General features: G+C 42.3%; 1 protein-coding gene across 2 annotated transcripts in view; it reads right to left on the bottom strand.

Moving 5' to 3' along the window:
- Positions 1–22,338, bottom strand: part of ITFG1 (integrin alpha FG-GAP repeat containing 1) — an 87,611-nt gene that overhangs the window by 26,278 nt on the left and 38,995 nt on the right. For both annotated transcript variants that reach the window (XM_065640818.1, XM_065640819.1), the window contains exons 9-12: positions 17,021–17,115; positions 8,230–8,402; positions 447–597; positions 107–215 (exon numbers count right to left, since the gene is read on the bottom strand). In XM_065640818.1, coding sequence (XP_065496890.1) covers positions 107–215; positions 447–597; positions 8,230–8,402; positions 17,021–17,115 — 528 coding nt within the window. The remainder of the gene's footprint in view (positions 1–106; positions 216–446; positions 598–8,229; positions 8,403–17,020; positions 17,116–22,338) is intronic.

The following is a 22,338-nucleotide window of genomic DNA, read 5'->3' on the forward strand; positions in this document are numbered from 1 at the left end:
TTCTTTTCTAGAATGATCATACCGTATCATTATCATACACAGAGGCTCAAATATTCACATTCCTCTCAAGGTCCCGTTTTGACTTGACTGTACAGTGATAACTTACCAATAACTTTAACAAAATAGGCATCTGCTTCAAAGTTATTTTTTAACGTATGGATAGCAAAGTCCTTGTTGGAGTAGCCTTTGCTTAGCACAATGATATCCAGGATTCCCTAGAGGAAAAAACTTTACATTAGAATGCTGTTTTACTCTACATAACATCTACATTTAGCAAACAAACTCCCTTAGAGATACAAAGGGAAAAAATACGAGTGCGTGCAGCGAAGTTTACACTTCCACTACTCATTTGAAAATCTCCCAAATCATGTAAATGGATGGCGATTCAGGGCAGCGCAGGAGGCAGCACAGAGACGCTGCTCGCGCGGGGAAAGGGCTCAACTCACGTCCTCGTAGATGTCAAAGAAGGCGGCTACCACCGCGTCCTTGATTTGATTCAGATCCGAGAGCTCCCAAAACACTTTAAACATGCGACGGACACTCTTGCAGCTTACATTATTGCACGGGACGTTTTCTAGTAAAAACGCTTGTTGATTGCTGTAAAACACAACAATACAGAACAACTGATTTGCTGTATAAGGGCTAAATAATGGACATTGCAAAGACCTTGTAATTAAATAATTAATAATAATAAATAAAGTAATAATAAGTAATTAAAAACTGCTCAAGTTAAGTATAATAAAAAGAAAGGCAGAAGCCACTGGCTACTTTAAAATCCATAAGCATTTATGAAAACTTTACAGATAGGATTACAACCATCATATCATGCCTGACTTAAACCAATGAATACACTAAATAAATGGGTCTGAATCAGCAGGAATCATTTCATTAAGCATCCACTCAAAAGACCGAGCATATTCTTACTTCATTCTGAAACAAGTACAAGTGCACTTACCTGCCATCTTCCTTAATCCCTTCGCCTTAAACGCTACTCAAAAATCATCAGTGCTTTTTCATTATTTTATGACAATCTCTTCCCACCTCAGCTCCGTTAATAAATATTCTTACACATCACATGCCATTTTAAATAAAAGATTAGACCAAATCCCTACTCCTCTCCTCGGTAGTGTGCATTTAATGGCTTTCAAAACATCACAAACTGGACAAACAATAACAGAACTCCAACTGCACTGTGAGAAAAAAAGAAGATATTAAAGTGGCATTGAGCCGGGAAATGCCACTTTCCTGCACCCTTCTCGATCAACAAACTCCAGGACAAGCGACAGGAAGCTAAAACCAATGCCAGACCCTACAGAGACCCTGCAGGCTGGAAAGAGCACTAGCGAGCGGGGTTGTAGAGGAAAAAATCAATGAATTGAGAAGTGCAGCATCCCTTGTGGCAGAGCAGCAAATTCCATTTCATATAACGGACTTATCCCCACACAGCTCCTTTGGAAACACAAGTATAAGCTTGCTTAGCAACACAACAACTCGAAGACATGACAAATAAATGTTAAGCTACAGCAAATGTTAACTATACCTACAAGGACACACACATAGATCCACTGTTGTGAGTCACGCGAAGTTGAAATCTGATTCTTATTTCATTTTTTAAAAAGCCAGTGTTCTGGCTTACCGTAAACCAGAATTTGCAGAGTAACAAACAAAAATAACGAAATTCTAAAGCTAATGAAAACTAGTACTATGGGTGAGAAAGACAGGATAAACCAAGGTTGAAGCGTGAGCTGCAATGTTAAACATCTTTTTAGTGGTTTATTTATTTATTTTTTAAAGTGGAATTTACAGAAATGCATCACTTCACTGGAAGCACAGAGTTTTTTCCATTTCCAAGCTAGCTATTATTAGATTTATAATGGAAGCTGAGCCTTATTTCCTGTCACTTTCCAAGGCAATTCCTTGCCATTTATTTTATTGATGTTTTCGAGTCATTTTCACTTCTATACCAGCACAGAATTCCTCTTATTTTCTCTAAAAGCATCTTTGAAAAGCACGATGAGAAGAGCTGATAACTTATTAGATATGTAGCTTCTAAACAATTATCACTCAGGTGTCTTTTACATCATCTTGCTTTGTCCTTTCTAAAAAATGGACAGTATTTATAGCAAGGAACTAAGTTACAGACTCATGTTTAACTCCAAAATTATTCTATTTGATTCTTAACTTTCCTCACATTTCTGGCCAAAATTTTGAACGATATATCCTGCCATTAGTATCTGAACAGCATGAGCCAACTAAAATACACTCCTAATATTAGTACTTTCTGCTGAAAAGATTAATTTCTGATACATTTACTTATGTGTAAATAGTTCCTCCTTTTTGATTGAAACTGCGAGAACATGATTTTCCTTTTCCTCGTGTATTTTCAGCCCGTTCCCTCTTGATAATATCCTAGATAAGGATTTTATGGTGCATATGTAGCCATTACCTACAACACCTAGAAACAATTTCAAACCACCTACCTCTACAAAGCAAACAAATGCACTCCCACAGCAGCTTCTGGAGAGAGGAAAAACCAAAAAGCGCTTGTTTGGTGGGGGGGGTCAGTCTCCAGGTTTGCTCCCCCCCAAGAAAAAGGGCAGCAATACCCGGATGTATTTGCAGGTACCTGAACAGCCTCAGTGCCTGGAGCTGCCACCAGTTCTCCAGGTGAGCGCCGCTCCCAGCTCCACACGTTAGAACTAATTGTCTTGGTGCACAAACTTCACTTTTTCCTGTGCGCAGTCGAGCGATTCCCACTTGACTCAATACAAGATAAAAAATAAAACACTGCAGTGAAACGTTAATAAATTATTTTACGTTTTGACTACGTAATCCTGAACCTCATGGGATCTATATCTAGAGTGTCTCAGCAATTGTTAGCCAAGTGATGCTGTTCTGGACCCCTCCCAGTTGCCGTGGCTCCAGGACTGGGCTGACTGGGGTCCCCAGGTGCCCCACGCCAGCGGGGGACCCTGCTGCAGGGACAGGGACAGGGACAGTCGCAGTGGGAAGGAAAATGGGCTTTTGCTGCCTCCTCAGCTGCTCAGTTCGTTCTCAGAACCCCTGACGCCTGGATTTGGCCCCTGAGCTGCCAGTCAGGTCCTGACGTTCTTCAGGCCATTAATGCACAAGTGTCTTCAGAATCCAAGTACCCGCCTCCAGGTTTCACGTGTGCCACATGCTACAACTACCAAGAGCAAGTTTATCACCATCCTATGATTTTAAACCAAATTTGAAGATTAACACCATCAGAAAAACTTCTCCCTGTAGCAATGAAATTCATCAGCATCCTTAAAACGACAAAACAACGTCCCGGAAAGCCTATGGAAAAAAACGAAGACGGACACTGCTACAATGGTAAAACCTTCCGATCCACGCTGAAGTGCTACACAGTTCAGCTTAACAATTCAACTTAAATCCTGAGAAGAGGTAGAGCAAAGAACTCCCAGCTAAGACGAGTGCATCACTCGTACTTGCAGCCCTTTTAACGCGGAGTGTACACTCCAACGTGTCCCCAGCGGCAGCTGAATCCCGTCCTGCCTGCACCACCGCATCCCAAACAGCTCCCACTGATATTCCATGAAGTACAGAGCTGGCTGGAACCTTCTGACCAAAGTCACCTCTGCAGTACAGCTGAATTTCATAAGGCTGAAGAACTACGAGCAAGGCTTAACACCAAAGAAAGACTGAAGACTTACCTCAATTTATTTGAACGTATTTATTTGCAATTAGAATGAAATATTTACGGCTTAATTTCATACATCTCTCAGTCTGTCAGTTTTAGGCTAGTCCATTACAGTTATACAGAAGACAACTAAATGACTAATATCTTATTCCAGACATTCAGAATAATTGAATTTACCTCTTGTTTTTTTGTTGTTTGCTCAATTACAAGGTGCTCATCAATCCCACATTTGAAAGAACTCCTCTATCCAACCTTAGTTCTGACAAGTAGCAATAATTTAGGAAGAGATAATTTGGTCAAATAAGAGTCCTTTCAAGTATACCCTTATAAAGGATTAATACTTATACATTAATTTAAAACTGAGCACGAATACCTGGAAAACTTTCTAGAAGTGTATTATACTCAAAGTTCTCCATTTAACTGTTTGTTATCTCCAAGTTTCAGTCTTTATCGTTATTTATCACCAACGTCAGAGCGAGAGATACTGTATTTCCAACTTTACCATTACCAGTGAAAAACATTTCCTTTCAATAAAAGCATAATTGAAAAAAAAAGCTTCCTTAGATTACATTTTTGCATTAAAAGATGCCACTTATTAGCATCTAATTTCAAAAGAGGTGGTTAAACAAAATTTGTTTCATGCAGTTAGGTGGGAGACAGATGGGTGTTTACAGACTCGCATGCAGTACTTACACTTCCCATGTTACCAGAGCCAATTTAAAACCAGCATGTGAAAAAAGGAATACATTTAGATAAGATGGGAAGTAGAGATGAACCAATGCATAACTACTGATAAAATCCCTTTACCTATTATTACTATTCTTCTATATACACACACAATTTTGAACAGAGTCCTAACTAGAAGGAATAAAAATTCATGTATGTATCTAGACTAAAGAAAAATCTGGGGACTGGAATTCTAATGCGCAGGTTTTGACTCAAGTCAGAAGTTAAAATAATTCATAATGGACAGATAAATATGTATGAGTCGACTGGGAACTGAGCACGTTCACCTGCCGGAATTTATTGAGTCTCAGGGTTCAACCCCACCGCACTTGCAACCACAAGAGAGATTCCTTTTTCCTGTTGCTGGTAAGGAACATCTCCACGCTGTCAGAGTATTGCACACTTTTATTTGAAATCAAAAGGATATGGCAGGAGATGAAACAGTTCTGAGAATACTTGAAGCTATTAATCATCTTCCTGAATGACTCACCTGGCAGGACAGCAAACCAAGGCGATTCCTAACGAGCATGGTTTTATTTCAGTGGTTTGTAGGTATTTTCTCTGAAAGAGTTTTCCTGAATTGTGATGAAAGCATATAACTGATTTTAATCATATTCTTCCATTATCATGTATCAGTATATTTTCAGATGAATAAAATGGTTTCTGCCTCCTTTAATTTCTTTAAGTTACAGACGGCAACAAGAAGCCGGGCTTCCCTGATTGCCGCACAGATTGAGGTCGAGAGTTTACAAAAATGCTTTTATCATTTAATCACAGTAATCAATCACTGAAATTAGCTCTGTGGATGTAGCATGAAAGGCTTCAAAGAAAGAAATAAACAGCTTGATCCAGAAGTGTTTAAAATCAATTAAATAAGGTTTTCATTTTAATTTGCTCTAATTTAAGAGGAGCTTTTAATTTAATTCCCACACTGGTTTAATTCTCTCCAGTCTATGACCCAGTTACACATTTTCAAAGGAAGTATTTGCTTAAGTGTCTCAGAAAAAATGAAATAATATGACTTTGAAAGTGACATCTGATCATGAGTGCAAAAACTGTGACTGTCATTCCCATCCCAAAGCATGAAGAGCCTGTTCCCATCACTTTTCTACAAATACTGGAAACAGACAGTGTTAATAAGCAACATATTTCTTAATTCTCAGTTTACTTACTCTTTCTTTGCCAGACTTCCTCGGCTCCCTGAACTTCCTTTTTAATAACCTGTCAAATCACCTGCCAGTGCCTTCAGTCCTTGTGCCTTCCTGTGTCACTCAGCTTTGAAGTCAACTTTCAAAATAACTTTAAGATGCACCCAACTGAATAAACAAACTGCTTCAGAAACAAGGAGAATAAAGATAAAAGTGTATCACAGTAATTCCTTGCAATGAGACATCGGTAACTTCCTGGGCTTTAATAGGAGTAACTAGTTATAAACTACTTAAATCTTTTACATAAAATTACATTGCCATAATCATATACCAGCCAGACGAGAGAGGCTCCGAAGGATTTTAAAAGATAGAACAACTTCAAATAAAACTCTGAACTCCATAAATCTTCATAAAGCCTTTTCTGAAGTGCACCGGCCAGCAGGACAGGCACCAGCAGACAGCTGTAGCACAGCTCAAAACACAACGCTGGTGAAAAAAAAGCCAAGAACAACTCGATAGCTGAGATGTGACGGTATTTCTGTGGAAAAGGCAAGAGTTCGGTGCTGCTGCGCTCCCTGGCCTGCTGAGCGTCTTTACTCAGCAGCTGCCGGACAGAAGATGCAAAGTCCCACAAGCGCGAGGGGAGGAACAAACCCCCAGCAGGGCCCTGGGCTGGGACCGCGCGCCCGTTCGGGACAGCAGCGGCGTCTCCTCTGCCGCATCCCACCGCAGCAGCTGCTCTGCTGGGTATTGTAGGGCTCGGAGGTGCAGACAGAGCTCAGCTGCTCACAGCCTTGTCACGGAGCCTGAAAACAAGCACATAGCTCTGAAACTGGGTCACTTTTAGGTGTGTGTCTATCTGAAGAACTCCGACACAGAAATCTCAGTGAGTGACATCTTTAGGCAATCACTAGAGGATCTGAATTGACTTCTTGGACTTCAGCATCTAAATTCGGTCGATATACTCTTCTGAACTCCTCAGTTATTTTCCTTACAGAGCATTAATTCCAACTATGAACCTGCACCCAAGCTCATCCAAAATACCATACAGAGGAAGATAATAAATACACCCGTCAGAGAGACTTATTTTGCCTTGTAATGCACTAGTGCAAGTATTTGTTACAGAGCCCAGTAAGGAAGATGTTGAGACTCCATACGGTATTGATTAAAATACCTTTCACAAGCGATGACATGAGGAAGACAAAGAGGATAGCACAGATACGCAGATGATGTGACATCTCTTTAGAAGCTGGCAAAGCCAAGTTGTGCAGCATCAGCCAGACCTCACAGGGCACAGCATGATGTCCTGTCTGCAGTCAGGTTCTCTGACTTTACAGTCTCTAGAGCTCTTTTTGGTTTTTCTTAGAAGTAAACAATTCTATTCATCATTTTGACTGTCAAGCAAAAAGATGTTCACATGAAAACATGCTGCTTTGCTTCAAGGTAAAGCCAAGGACACGCCAGTGGTATCATCGCTGGTGAAGCGGCCCCGGGTGGCTACATCCCACTGAGCTGGGTCTTATCACACTAAGCTGGGCCTTATCCTGCTGAGCTGGGCCTTATCCTGCTGAGCTGGGCCTTCCCCCGCTGAGCTGGGCCTTATCCCACTGAGCTGGGTCTTATCACACTAAGCTGGGCCTTATCCTGCTGAGCTGGGCCTTATCCCACTGAGCTGGGCCTTATCCCACTGAGCTGGGCCTTATCCTACAGAGCTGGGCCTTATCCCACAGAGCTGGGTCTTATCCCACAGAGCTGGGTCTTATCCCACAGAGCTGGGCCTTCCTTATCCCACAGAGCTGGGCCTCCCCCGGTGAGCTGGGCCTTATGCCACAGAGCTGGGCCTTCCCCTGCTGAGCTGGGCCTTATCCCACTGAGCTGGGCCTTATCCCACTGAGCTGGGCCTTCCCCCGTTGAGCTGGGCCTTATCTTGCTGAGCTGGGCCTTCCCCCGCAGCCGCTGCTGGGGCAGAGCCACTGGCAGCCCCTGCTCGGGCAGCCGCTCTGAGCGCCCCTGACCCGCCGCGCACACCGGCCTCCCTGTCCGCATCCCCCCTCCCACCAGATGGTATTATAGCGATAGAGTGCTGGGAAAGCAAGTAAGGAAGAAAGAAAGGAGGAGAAAGATGACACTGACAAATTTAAGGAAAGGTTAGATTTTTTCTTCTTTTAGTAGGGGGTAGAGTTTACTTATTTCCATTATATTTGGACAATATAAAATCACGGCTACCTTACTAGGTATATCTAAAATTCCTGGTTCTACTGCATTTTTCACTCCCTGTGACAGCACGGAACAGGTTGCCCCGCTCACAGCAGCCTGGTGCGACCAGCCAAGCCCGACAGCTGAAGGCAGGAATTTACAGAAGATGTTCTGCGAAAGGAAAGGGAGAGATAACCAGCTCCTGTGATACGGGAGGAGTGCCTAAAACGGTACGTCATGCTCCAGTCCCCTGCGCAATTCGCCACCGAGAGTCACAGTCATTGAGCCTGTACAACTCTGCATTCCGCACACACCAGGTAAGCACACACCGTCTAAAAGCGTAACATTTGGCAGAGAACAAAAGTCTTGTTCACTCGGTAAAATGAATGGGATGCAATGAAATTAGTAATTTGTACGAGCAATGATTGAACATGCATTGGGTAGTCTTTATGTCTAGGTTTACATATGCTTTACCTTCCAGATGTGTTTTTTAGTATAGCAAGAGCATCTGGGTAGCCATCCATATTGTAATCTCCAATATGAAGCGTAATTGGAAATGAAGTTTCCACTGAAGATTTGTTATTGTGATACGGTACAAAGCCCCAGAGTGTGTCTTTATTTCTGAAGTCTTGCAAGACTGGAATCCACTGTAAAATAAAACAAAACAAGAATAGCTAGGTAAGAAAATCCATTTCATTTATTAAAACAACCTAGTTCTTTTTAAAGCAGCTGGCATTTCTTCACTGCATCATATTCTTAACCATTTACAAATTTCCAAAGAAGAAATTTCCTGAAAGGCCAGGCTGAGGGCACAGGGCTTGTTCAGCCCAGAGAACTGAAGACTGAGAGGGGACCTAAGAGTGGCCTTCTGCAAAGAGACGACCGAGAGGATGGAGCCAGGTGCTCTGCTGAGATTTATGGAAGAACAAGAGACAATGGTCACAGACTGACACAAGGGAGGATCCAACTAGAGACAGACAAACAAACCAAAATTCACTATGAAAGAGGCCCAGAGAAGCTGCAGAATCTTTGTCCTTGAGGGTTTTCGAAGTTTGATTGGACAGAAGCTCTAAACAACATGGCCTGAATTCAGCGCTGACCCTGCTTAAGGCAGGAGACTGGATCTCCTAAGGTTCATGTCAGCTTGAACAAGTCTGTTATTCATGGATATTTAGAAGTTCGAGAGCTTCAATTCCCCTCCTATCTCCCCAGCAGCATCAGAGACTGAACTGTGTGATAAGAAATTAAGATTACAGTATCAAATTGAAAGTACAAAAGAAATGCAAAGTATAATTTCTCCAGGACAAGAAAGAGAATGTATCTGCTCTTACTTTCCACAAAGTGCTGCAGAGGTGCTAAATGGGAATTTATCTTAATTAAAATCAAAGTAATTTCACACATTGGTATGAAGCTAAAGCACCAGGGTTAACATTTCAATGCTACAGAAAATCCAGTGCCATTTTTAAAGCCAGAAGTAATATTATACGTCAACTAACTGACAAAGCCTTCAAAAGGACAGAAGGGTGCTACCTTAAAGGATCATTATCCCCAACATCAAAAGCACTTAACGGCTTCTTAAATGTCTCTCATCCAAGCCTTAATTTAGCCATCTGAGGAAGGAGAAGGAGAAGCGCCGCTTCCCGCTGGGGAGAGACTCCCTCACACAACCCCGCGACCAACAACCTTCCTGCCGCCCGGCAACCGCGTGTGACCCGCGGGCTGCTCCCTCGGATTACAGACAACCACACACCAACTGGGAAACCCTCACAATTATTAGGAAAGCGCACTAATGGCAACTTTGTTTGGCCATCGCGGATGGCTTAGGAGCCCGGCCCAGCCCTGCCAGGCCCTGCGTACACCCGGCGCACGTCTGATGGGTGAGGGGGCGTTTGAGGTGCAGCGATGACCCATGGCACTCAACGAAAACTCAAAGTTGAAATTAAACCTGCTCTGACAGAATCTCAGAATGTCAGGGCCTGGAAGGGACCTCGAAAGCTCATCCAGCCCAATCCCCCCGCCGGAGCAGGAACACCCAGATGAGGTTACACAGGAAGGTGTCCAGGTGGGTTGGAATGTCTGCAGAGAAGGAGACTCCACAACCTCCCTGGGCAGCCTGGGCCAGGCTCTGGCACCCTCACCATGAAGAAGTTTCTTCTCATCTTTCAGTGGAACCTCCTGTGTTCCAGTTTGCACCCACTGCCCCTTGTCCTATCACTGGTTGTCACCCAGAAGAGCCTGGCTCCATCCTCCTGACACTCCCCCTTTCCATATTGATCCCCATGAACGAGTCACCCCTCAGTCTCCTCTTCTCCAGCTCCAGAGCCCCAGCTCCTCAGCCTTTCCTCAGACGGGGGATGCTCCACTCCCTTCAGCACCTTCGTGGCTGCGCTGGACTCTCTCCAGCAGTTCCCTGTCCTGCTGGGACTGAGGGGCCCACAACTGGACACAATATTCCAGATGCGGCCTCACCAGGGCAGAGCAGGGGGGCAGGAGAACCTCTCTGACCTACTGACCACCCCCGTTTTAATCCCCCCAGGACGACCCTCGCTTCCCTCCCAATGTACGCATGCCTATTTAGTTACTGTTAGCTGCTGAAGGGTGGGAAGTCTAAGGAAAGGAACAGAAAATAAAAAGAAGGCTCTTAACCTGAGGGAAATTTTTCCAAAGGGCTCGATTTCTTAGCACTTATTTACTATGCAGAAGAAAGATACAACAGTAGTATTGCAAAATACTGTAATTTTGAAAAACACCAATTGAAATCAGAACCATGAAATATACAGTTTTTACTTTACACGGTATCATTCACACAGTCAGTGCATTGAAATACAATTATATCCATCATATACTTTCTAAATGTTCCCTCGTATGGCAATGCTATTTTAAAGAAATAAAGTTAAAAATGAATTTTTAGGTACAAATCCAAATCTGTATTCTGTTTTAACTCTACTCAGTGTCATCCACAGAAAGCAATTTTAGAATCATAAGGTCTACTATAATAATAATAAAAAAATAACAAGGTCTACAGAGATACAAAACAATAGATGAGCAAACCAGAGACATCGCCTATTGCTACCAAGGTACAGAGCAAGATTCATCCATCTCGCTGAACCAGTGCTGAGACTTTCTATAACAGCAGTTGCAGAACACTTAAAAACCATCAGTCTTGTTCAATGTGTAACCAGAGCACTAACGTGCTCTGACAGCTTAAATTCAGAGTAACGCACACTTCTGGGGAAATATTCTGTGTGTTTCTATTTGAAACAGCAGTATTGTGTAATGTAATGCAAAAGGCATTGTTTGTGTGCCTCACAATACACCCTTCAGTACAGAAGACAAAAAATGAAAATATGTTTGTCAATAATATAAACCTCCTACTTCTTTTGTATTTGATAATCCATACAATTACTTCAAGCTTTATGTTTGCTGTTACTATCTTAATAGGAAAAAGACTAAAGCTATTTTTTTCCTTTTACTGTAAGACAGAAATAGGTGGGTATAATGAGGACACACAGAGCTATTTTTACAGTTTTCTGAGCATATGATTTGTGTTACCTAGCTCAGACGAAAAAACAGATTGAAAAATGGAATGAGTATATCTAAAAGAAAATTTAAGTGAACACAGAATTCAGTCAGAGAAATCAACGATTTACTTCTTCCCCTTCTGTTAAATCCCACTGCATAGCACCACTAATATCGTTACTCAAAACATTTATATAGATACTTTTACTCCTTCAATTAAGGATTTTTGTAGACAAAAATAAGAAAAATATCTTTGAGTGCTTGAGAATTTGTTTTCAAACTCTTCAGCTATTTTCAACAAGTAGAAGAGAGAATGCTTTATTGCCCTGTGAAAACAGCATATTTTTCATTTTGAAAAAGATCTCACATACCTGAGAAAAATTTAAAACTATTTGCGCTCACTCCGAAAAAGAGCTCAAAGAGTATCCTGTTAACAGGTTTTAGAGCCAGAAGTGTGGGATTAACACAGCTCAATTAGTGCCTATGGAGCACCAAGGCTCACACAGGTGGTGCCCACTCCAGGCCCCCCACCGCAGGCAGGAGCCACGGGTCAGAGCGCCCACTCCTGGCCAACACCTTTTTGGGAACCGCCAGGGTTTCTCCTTTCTGTGACAAACACTGTCCCATCCTACAGAAAGCCGAGTATCAAGAGCGGCCTGAAGGAACCAGCCCCAGCCAGAGAAGTGCTTTTCCCTGGGGCCGCCCTCGCTGTAAGTGTCCACCGCACGTACCAAATAAACGCAGGGATTTGAGGATGCATTAGGTGTTCACTGCATACGAAGGTCACCTGAATTCCATATACAGTCAAGTAGCCACTATTGCATATAAATAATTACCCATACATCACAGCATTAATTTATGGTGTTCAAAGTCTGGAAGCTGATAATCCCCAACACTGATTTAGCAACACCGAAAAAAGTAACCAAAGCAGTAGAAGTCATGTTGTTGATGCTGGAGTGCGGCTCACAGCATCATTTGCTGCTTTGAGGAAGGCAGGCAACTTAGAAATGATATGAGGATCTTGTAGAATTACAGCTGGTTTGTGTCGCAGGGCCCTCCCCAGCTCCCCCAGTGCCCCCCCTGCCATGAGCAGGGACATCTGCACCAGCTCAGGTTGCTCAGAGCCCCGTCCAGCCTGGCCTGGGATGTCTCCAGGGATGGTTCAGCCACCACCTCTCTGGCCAACCTGGGCCAGGCTCTCACCACCCTCAGGGCCAACAATTCCTTCCTCATGTCCAGCCTGAATCTCCCTCCTTTAGTTTAAAACCATCACCCCTTGTCCTGTCACAACAGGCCCTGCTCCAAAGTCTGTCCCCAGCCTTCCTATCGGCCCCTTTTCAGTACAGAAAGGCCGCACTAAGGTCTCCCCGGAGCTTCTCTTCTCCAGGCTGAAAAACCTGAACAAGAAAGAGATTTATGAAAATTACAGCAGCTGCAATCCTCCCCTCTTTAAACTGCTACAGAGGATTGAGGAAAAACTTCCGCGGGTGTCCAAGCGCAGCTGATAAGCGGTGCTGGCGGATGGGCCTCTCCAGCCTGGAGAACGACACCACAAAGGTCTGTGGTTTGCTGGAGGATGTGTTGCCGTGTTCTACTCCAGAGCTGCTAGATCGATAAGAGGAATACAGCCTTAACCTTTCTACTGTACACAGAAAGGTTACACGAATCATCAAGCCCACACAGAAACTCTCAAGTGAGGGGACTGAAATGATACTGTTTGCCTCAGGAAACAAATGAAAATCATATTGAATACTCAGCAAAATTAAAAGAGACATTAGTCATCTCTAAGAATATAATAATATCAAGAGCTTCTACAGTAGACAGTACTAGGGACTTCAAAACAAGTTTCAGGGAGAAAGTCTAATTTTCAGAATCTAGAGGAGAGATTTAAATCTATAGCTATTGCAGGTGGATACACAGAAGTCGGAGGTGTCCCAACACCTGCCACAATCTACATGAGCATATGAGCTTCTACTCCAGATCTGACAGCAACTCTTCTGTTGCTATGGAGACATTCACATGCTTTTAAAATTTTAGTAGGTCTGTATGTCCTTAAGTCACTCACATTTATTTTGCTGGTCTTTACTTTTGCTCCATCATCCAAAAGAAGAAATTTTATCTGAGACATTTTTTACTACTTTAAAAGATTAAATCATTAAATGCATTCAAACTTGTGGTGAAAGATCATCCTTCAAATAATTCTCCTAGATCTGCTTGGCTTTCCAGGAGCCATCCAGCTGTGCCAAAGCCATCGTGAGAAATCCCTTGCGGACTGACACCAAACAAGAGCTCCCAGAACAGCCCCAACACCTCCACGCAGAGTTTTAGAAGCGCAAATTCTCGAGACGCGTGTCTGTGATTTCTCTGCATTTCGTCCCAAAGCACCGTACGCTACCACGGAACTGCCTTAACTGCTTTTCCTTTGGTCTCATCAAATGTCACACCAACCAAGCAAGAAGGACAGAGCCAGGTCCAGTTACCATAGGCAAAATATTTTTTATAAGACAGTCACCTAATTTGTGATCTTTCAGATCTGAGATCTGGAAACCAGACTTCTTAGCTACACCCTTACACACACACAACCTCTCAAACCATACAACCCTGTGACAAAAACCGAACAGAGATAATGGATATATAGCATCTTCTGCTTTTTCAATCACAGACTTGCAACCTCTCCGTTTCCTGTAGGTTGCCCATAATCACCCGCTGGTTCGGCGAGGGACACCATCTGATCTCACAAACACCAAAATCAATGAAACTAAAACATTTCACTTCCAAATAAATACGAGAAGTAACATGTAGAATAGATTTCTACCTGAAGGAATCAGGCAACATGTGGGGATACATGAATGAAGAAATGGATACATGAATGAAGAAATGGATATTTTCCACTGTTTCAGAATGGAAAAGATAAAATGTTTCAGAAGAAAAAGCTCCATCACCTCTAGATGAATATAAGAGTGCAAGAAAAGAGTATTCTAGATTTAATTATTTTAAAAGGTTAGGCCAGAACAATTAATCATCGCATGCCATTTGACACCATCATTTTTTGTTAAAAAGACGTCCTAAAAATATACAGGGAAAATGGCTTTAAAGTTTCTAGGTAATTCTTAATACTTTTAAATACTTTTTTTCTAGCAGGATGAGAATCTGTTGGCTTCTTCACTTCTTAAAGAAAAATGGCAACATTTGGCTCCTGATTTTTTAACTCAAATGTCATTATCTTGGAAATGATTTTAAAATTGAAACTACACAGTGAGATTTCTAAAGTAATATAAGAATTAAATATACTGATGAGTATCAAAAGTGGCATGTTAAAATCTGATGTATTTGTAAATAGTTGACCTCTACAAAAGAAAAATTTAAATGAAGGAACAGAACTGTGCACGTGCAATGCTGCTTCAGAGCAGGCTCTGATGGAAGACTCTACTTCAGAAAAATTCTGATGTCCTCCAAATTGACCCACATCTTCCTCTGCCGCTCCTGCATCGGTTTCTTCTAGAAACCTACCGCGAGCAACAAATAAGAGCACTTTCCTTCGGCACGGTGCCCGTCACCGCTGCCCGCTGGTACCAGCCCTGGCTCTCCCATGGCATGTGCTATTTGTCTCAAATTTACTTGAGCAGAATGCCTTTTCCTTCTTGTATCATCAAGAGTGAAGAACTAGGTGTAGAGCTGAAGAGCAGTTGTCTTTCTGACACGAGAGCACTCCAAGTACTCAGCAGTGATTTAATCAGCGTTACCTGTTATCACCAGCCTGTGTCCCCCCCGGTGACCACGATCACGCACGGAGCATCCGCTGCCTTTACCTGTGAATCAAACTCTGCTGTCAGACTGTGTACCCAGCACCGCTACAATCCATCGTCCCTGTTCTGTGTTCCCAGGGAATTCACGGAAAAAACTCCAACCCACAAGCATCCACCCCAGTGTGCCCAGGAAAACACACTTCTACAGGCAGAGCTGCCAAGATCAGATGGCTGGAAGAGACATGTTGCCGGATTTAGAGTTACTTGCTCTTTCTAACACTGATGGGGCATATTCCATCCCAGTTATACCTCCTAAACTGACTGGGAACTCTGGGCTTTCCAACAGAGTGGTTTTTTGCTAGTAGGAAAGAATGCTATAGCCGGTGTTCTAGAAATCCTGAGTCTTTGAAAGAGAAAACCTACACTATAACCTTGGGCTGCAGACGGTAACAATTGTGTCCAGTTCCGGGCCCCTCAGTCCCAGCAGGACAGGGAACTGCTGGAGAGAGTCCAGCGCAGCCACGAAGATGCTGAAGGGAGTGGAGCATCTCCCGTGTGAGGAAAGGCTGAGGAGCTGGGGCTCTGGAGCTGGAGAAGAGGAGACTGAGGGGTGACTCGTTCATGGGGATCAATATGGAAAGGGGGAGTGTCAGGAGGATGGAGCCAGGCTCTTCTGGGTGACAACCAGTGACAGGACAAGGGGCAATGGGTGCAAACTGGAACACAGGAGGTTCCACTGAAAGATGAGAAGAAACTTCATGGTGAGGGTGGCAGAGCCTGGCCCAGGCTGCCCAGGGAGGTTGTGGAGTCTCCTTCTCTGCAGACATTCCAACCCGCCTGGACACCTTCCTGTGTAACCTCATCTGGCTGTTCCTGCTCCGGCGGGGGGATTGGGCCGGATGAGCTTTCGAGGTCCCTTCCAGTCCCTGACACTCTGGGATTCTGTGAAACACCTTCACAAAGTACCTACTCTTCCTCAAGCAAACAGTATGTTCACCTAGAAATTCTGAAATATCCATCAGAGAGGGCACTACTTACACAAAAAAAAATCTATGTTCAATTTGTCAGTAAAGGAATAATCAATAACTCACAACCTGGTTAGAAGCAGGTATGGCATTCATTATACATTTCGGTAAGTACACTGCAGTGGGTTTTGCTGCCAGCTACAAGCAAGTTCTTTATAGGTCACCTTGGCCCTTAGGTTCACATGAAGTTAGCAAAAACATTATTACGGCATCAAACAAATGTTAGGTTAATTTATTGTAAAGTGTAACTTCATTATAAAGCAGGGCACTGTAAATACTTAAAACAGATCCGCACACACTTCAAAATAAATTAATATATAATGATCTATTACATTAATTATAACCATGTCTCTCAAAACAAGTAGCATTGTGAACAAATGAAACTGAAATAGTTTATAGAAACCCAGTCCTGAAGATAGAGAGCCTGCACAAGTCTTCATACTGCATTTGGAAATGTACTTAATTTAGAACAAGCAAAGACACAGTAGAACTAAGGGGTAAGAAGTGTGGTCTGGTTCAACTTGTTATGTGTGTGTGTGTATATTCATATATATATAACTAACTATAAAATAACTCCCTAACTTAAACTGAAGCAGCTTATTTGAATTAATTAGGTCTGTTTCGAACTCTGAACACAAACCTTGTTTGTCATCTCATGCGAGGGCAGTTATGGTGCTTAGAATGCAGCGGTTTGCAATCAAGAAAGTGACAGATCAGAAACATTCATGATTTTCGTGGGTAGAATTACCCACTATATAGAATTCTAGGTATGCAACCTCTTCCCCTCTTCCACCAAACCCATATATTTTTTTTTAGATAGGCAATAAATAAGTAAATAAATAAAAGTGTCTTATATGCAATAACTACAGGTGAGGCAGTTTCATTTTTCTCTCCTGAAAAACCATTTTCCTATTTCACATTATTTCATGAAGGATAATATTTTCCTTTGTCTTTGCAATTCCAAATTCACAATACCTGATCCAATCCTAGCTTAGTTAAGTAGATGGCACTTTTTTGACATTTTGCATCTTCACAGACTGGTAATAAATGTTCACTTTGTCCATCCCCATCTGTCAAAGAGAAAAAAAACAACAAACCTGTCAGCTTTGGATTTGCAAAATCAGAAACCCTGTTTGCAAGAGATAATCAGCTGTGAATAACTGATTATTTTTTTAAAATGTGAAAAATTAATGAGAAACGAGACCATTTTAATATCCTTAATCTAATAATCTAATTTGGGTCTTTTGTTTGAAGATTGTCTTTCTTGATTTATTTTCATCTTGACACATAACATAGAAAAATTTTTATGTTTTATTTCTGATGATAATGTGATATACTTAGAAGAATAAGTGCTTAGTAATTTACTCAATCTCTGTGTTTACTTGGGGAGAAATTTACCTTTAATGTAAATCTACCATCACAAGTGTACCATAGAAACTTATTTAATTTCCTGAAGTAGTTGTAAACTCTTGTGCTGTCAGCGAGACCTTAAGAAGAATCATGAGTTCCCCTGTAATACGTTAATCTGTAACATAAGATAAAAAAGAACACTGGGAAGTTGACTAACAGGATGGCTAAGAAATTCCAGGCCTATGGAATTAGGCAAATCTGAGTAATTTACAGGTTTTCAAAAATGTTCTTCAAGCACCTTTAATCCATGTATTTCCAAAGCCTTTAGTAGAATAATGACCTTTTAATGTTTAAACGAGCAATGTCTATATGCACTAGAATTCTGATACACAGAGCATATAATGGAAAAAAACCCCAAACTATTTACTGCTCATTATCTCCTCTGGGAGAGATCCCCCTGATCTCAGCCTGCCCTTGCATATATAACACATAATATTACATATATAAAATGTATTATATAATACATATAAGGAATATATCTATAAATATACGTTTTAAAACAATATAATAAATAAATCTAATAAATACCCGGCCCTGCGTGGGCTGGGAGGAAGGACGGGGCACCCAAAGCTGCCCCGGCCCCGCGATCCGCTCGGCCAGGCTGGGAAATCAAAGCTCCTGCCTCCAGAAAAAAAAGTCATCAAATTGCCCTTTAGTCCACAGAGTTCTGAGGAGCTTGGAATTAATGTTTTAAGTAGATTTGGTAAAGTTGCTTGATGATCTCTCTTTATTTAACATGCACAAACTAGATCTGCCGAAGTCACCCAATCTCTTATTAATTTCTCAGGATATTGCTGACCATAGCCTACAAGTTCCATCACATTTTACCGCACTTTAAGAAACGCTTTCTCAGCCTGCCAAATTGTATTTCTGTGAGGCTGAACCTCCTTTTAGTATATTTCTATCTCTGGATCTGTGCATGGTTAAGTTGTGTAGGCTTCTCCCTCAGCACATAAGGAAGCCGAGCGATGGAAAGTACGGGCACGAGGGAGATGAGTAGTGATGAGAACATCAGACTCCCCCGGATACCCCCAAGTGACAAAGCCCGTCACCTTCAGCCTTTTCCAACATCCCACCTGCCTCGTTCATTATCTTCCCCCACCAAACTGCCACGGCAGCTGCTGCCAAGGACAGAGGATTGAGGGGCTGAGCAGCCCACCCACAGAAACCCAGCGAGCTCCCAAGCAAAGGACAAATTAATCCAGCAACTGGTGAACACGACCGGTCTGGAACCAGCGCCAGCTTCTGAAACCAGCTGTTCAGAACGAGAATCAAGTACTGGTTAGACTGCAGGCTTTTTCTCGACTTAAATTGGGAGGAACTGTTTAATTTGCAAATTATAAACTACGGAAATATCGGAGGCTTTGCTAGAAGAGAATGAATTTCAGAGATGCAGGCGTTTTGTGAAATATAAAATTTAAATTAAGCCCTAGTCTTCTAATCACATTTCTACAGAAGTTTCAGTACAAAGTCATTTTAGAAGATTTTCAATAACGCATGAGGACAAAGCACCTTCCAATACTAACTTATTTTCTTGCTCTGTGTTAGTTAGAAAGGGACAAGGACATGGATGTTCTTATTTTAAATTATGCTACGTTTGATTCTACTTAAACAGCAAACATTCATCTTATGCTGATAACTTAGTTTGATAGCCTTGATAATCAGTGTTCAGTATGTCGACAAGAAGAACTTAGGTAGCTGTGAAGAAAAATGAAACTACTATAGAGCAGCCAGAAGGACGGAACTTGCACTGAATTAGACAACGAAGCCACCACCTCGCAGGTGCTGGTGTTCTACATAAATTACAAGTTTAAGAGTAAGATTTGATTAACATTATTCAGTACAATCAAAGAATGAACAGAAGGTAAGTGTGCATCAAACAACAAACCTCTGCAACTGAAAATAATATGATACATATTCCCTATTAGGAGGACACAGTTCCCCCAACTCCTCTGACCAGAACCTGCAGGTCCATTCCGTAACTTTTATTACAGGCTCATGTTTTCAGTTGTGACTTCTCCTCAGGTCCACGTAACACATATTTAAGAATCCGATAGTTAAAAAAATAAATGTGTAATATAAAAGAAAAATTTGTTGGAAATTATAATAGTTTTAAGAGAAAGGTTTATTTTTAAAATAAATTTGTCAAGAGCAATCCTGAGGACGAGGAGTCCGAGGGGCCATTCCAGATCTCAATTTAATGCTGTATCCACCCTCCAAAAGTTTTTCAGATAGAGGTATCCAGGTTTTTTTTTTACACTTTGTGCTCAGCTGAATTTAAAGATAACAAAAATAAACACCTTCGTCCAATGAATTAGTCTGATTACATTTGTCTTAAGCATAGATGCTTTTGATGTGGTACCTGATTTACACAGAAGTTACTTCCTGACATTTATTTGTCATACCTGATGTTTAAAGTACAGTTGCAAGTATTTTACCTGTTATGTGCTTAACACAAAGATTAATTTTGAAAGTTAGGTATTTATTCAGACATACTTAAAAATTAGTTTTGTATGAATAAGAATTGTGCCTCTTATTGCTGACTACCAGAATGAGCAAGAAGAACATAACAAAAGAAAGCCGAACAATTAAAGCAGCCAACTTTCCAACAAATATTTGTAACATTTACAGCCTACGTGATAACTGGCACTTTGTAAATCTGCCTCACTGAAGAACGTCGTGACTGTTCGTATTTTTCATCCGAAAGAAAGGGTTAGCTATGTATTCATACCGTGGAGCAGGTAAAACACATTTTAAACTTCAAAGACATCAAAAGTGAAGCACCAACAATGAGAATGTAGCTGGAAATGGGACGTCAACGAAATAAGAGTATCCTGAGTCATAGTGAAGTAGTTTAAGAAAACCTGCAATTAGTTAAATACTGTATTTCAGAAAAGTAGTGATCACAAGAAGGAAAGCCCAACATTCATCATCTCTAGAATACTATTATCTCTTATTTCTTCTCTAATTTTTATTCCTAATGCACATCTTACAATGTACAGATCTGTCTTCTACTGTTGAGGTTATTTGATCGAAAGCAATTTTCTGAAGAAAAATCAGAGATTGTCAAAACCAGGAACACGTATTTTATGAATCAACTGCAGCAGTTATCATTTTTGACAAAAATAAAAAGGAATAAGGATAAACTCCACCTAGACTATTGGCTAAATCTGTAGAATAATTTATTTAAACACAAACCTTGCGACAATCTTTGTTCAAAAAGTCCAAGAAGAAAAAACCTCCCAAAGCCCAGTCCTAAGCACAAAGCTAACAGTCTGTTTCACTCTCATTGCCATTTTTAACTGTCCTCATCTGCAATAACTAGAAATACGGTATCTTCTGTATTTCTGAAGCTTTTGCAAAGGCACTATGTGAAACCAACAAATTGATACAGCAACTTTTCTGGTTTTGAAAGAAAAAAATTTATACTTAATCCTCCTGGGAGCCCCGCTCTGGAAGCATCTGCTGCAATCCCAGCCTTTGGCAGAACTCTGCGGGTCCTGCAGACCCACAGCCCAGCAGCTCCTCGCCCAGCAGCTCAGCCCCACTGACCGCACACTGACCTGGGACCTCCAGTGCCGACTCCTCTGATCCGCAGGCTTGGTTTCAGTCTCAATTCGGAGGTATCCAGAGGTGACAACAACCGCCAGCCCCAACCCCCAACCAACAGGAACAACCCAGGGTCCAGTATAAGTTGGGGAACGAGCTGTTGGAGAGCAGTGCAGGGGAAAGGGACCTGGGGGTCCTGGGGACAGCAGGGTGACCATGAGCCAGCACTGGGCCCTTGTGGCCAGGAAGGGCAATGGGACCTGGGGGGGATTAGAAGGGGGGTGGTCAGTAGGTCAGAGAGGTTCTCCTGCCCCTCTGCTCTGCCCTGGTGAGGCCGCATCTGGAATATTGTGTCCAGTTCAGGGCCCCTCAGTCCCAGAAGAACAGGGAACTGCTGGAGAGAGTCCAGCGCAGCCACGAGGATGCTGAAGGGAGTGGAGCATCTCCCGTGTGAGGAAAGGCTGAGGAGCTGGGGCTCTGGAGCTGGAGAAGAGGAGACTGAGGGGTGACTCGTTCATGGGGATCAATATGGAAAGGGGGAGTGTCAGGAGGATGGAGCCAGGCTCTTCTGGGTGACAACCAGTGATAGGACAAGGGGCAATGGGTGCAAACTGGAACACAGGAGGTTCCACTTAAATTTGAGAAGAAACTTCTTCCCGGTGAGGGTGGCAGAGCCTGGCCCAGGCTGCCCAGGGAGGTTGTGGAGTCTCCTTCTCTGCAGACATTCCAACCCGCCTGGACACCTTCTGTGTAACCTCATCTGGGTGTTCCTGCTCCGGCGGGGGGATTGGGCTGGATGAGCTTTCGAGGTCCCTTCCAGTCCCTGACATTCTGGGATTCTCTGACAAAACATGCATTGGTGACAATGGCTGGATGAACCCATCAGACCAGCTGAAAAAAGCTGCAATAGTTTCAGATTTTAAAAAACCACCTTGTATACCATGCCTTTAATAAGGTACTTCAGCCTGGCTGTACCTCAGCAATCTGGTTCTGGAGATGCTCTGCCGTCTGCACGCAGCTCCTATGGTCTCCTTGGCTGTCTGTCTGTCTGTCTGTTGCTTCCCAGGTTTTAAACATTCGCAGTTCAAATTGCTGGGAATCTCAAGGTTATCCTTACTTGCAATTTCAACGTAATTTGTAGCACTACATGTGGCTAAACATACTCTAGACTCCACATGTCCTTTGCTAGCACCTCTCAAATCATGTTTAACAGACAAAAACTCAGCTGTTAGCTGACGTCTTCTCAACACATGATTCTGTTTGACTGTGATACTAAAGAACTATACGGTTAATAAAGGTCATGATTTATAGGGAGTAGAAAAGGCTACAAAAAG

Source organism: Caloenas nicobarica, chromosome 9 (assembly GCF_036013445.1).
Source record: "Caloenas nicobarica isolate bCalNic1 chromosome 9, bCalNic1.hap1, whole genome shotgun sequence".
Lineage (NCBI taxonomy): Eukaryota > Metazoa > Chordata > Aves > Columbiformes > Columbidae > Caloenas > Caloenas nicobarica.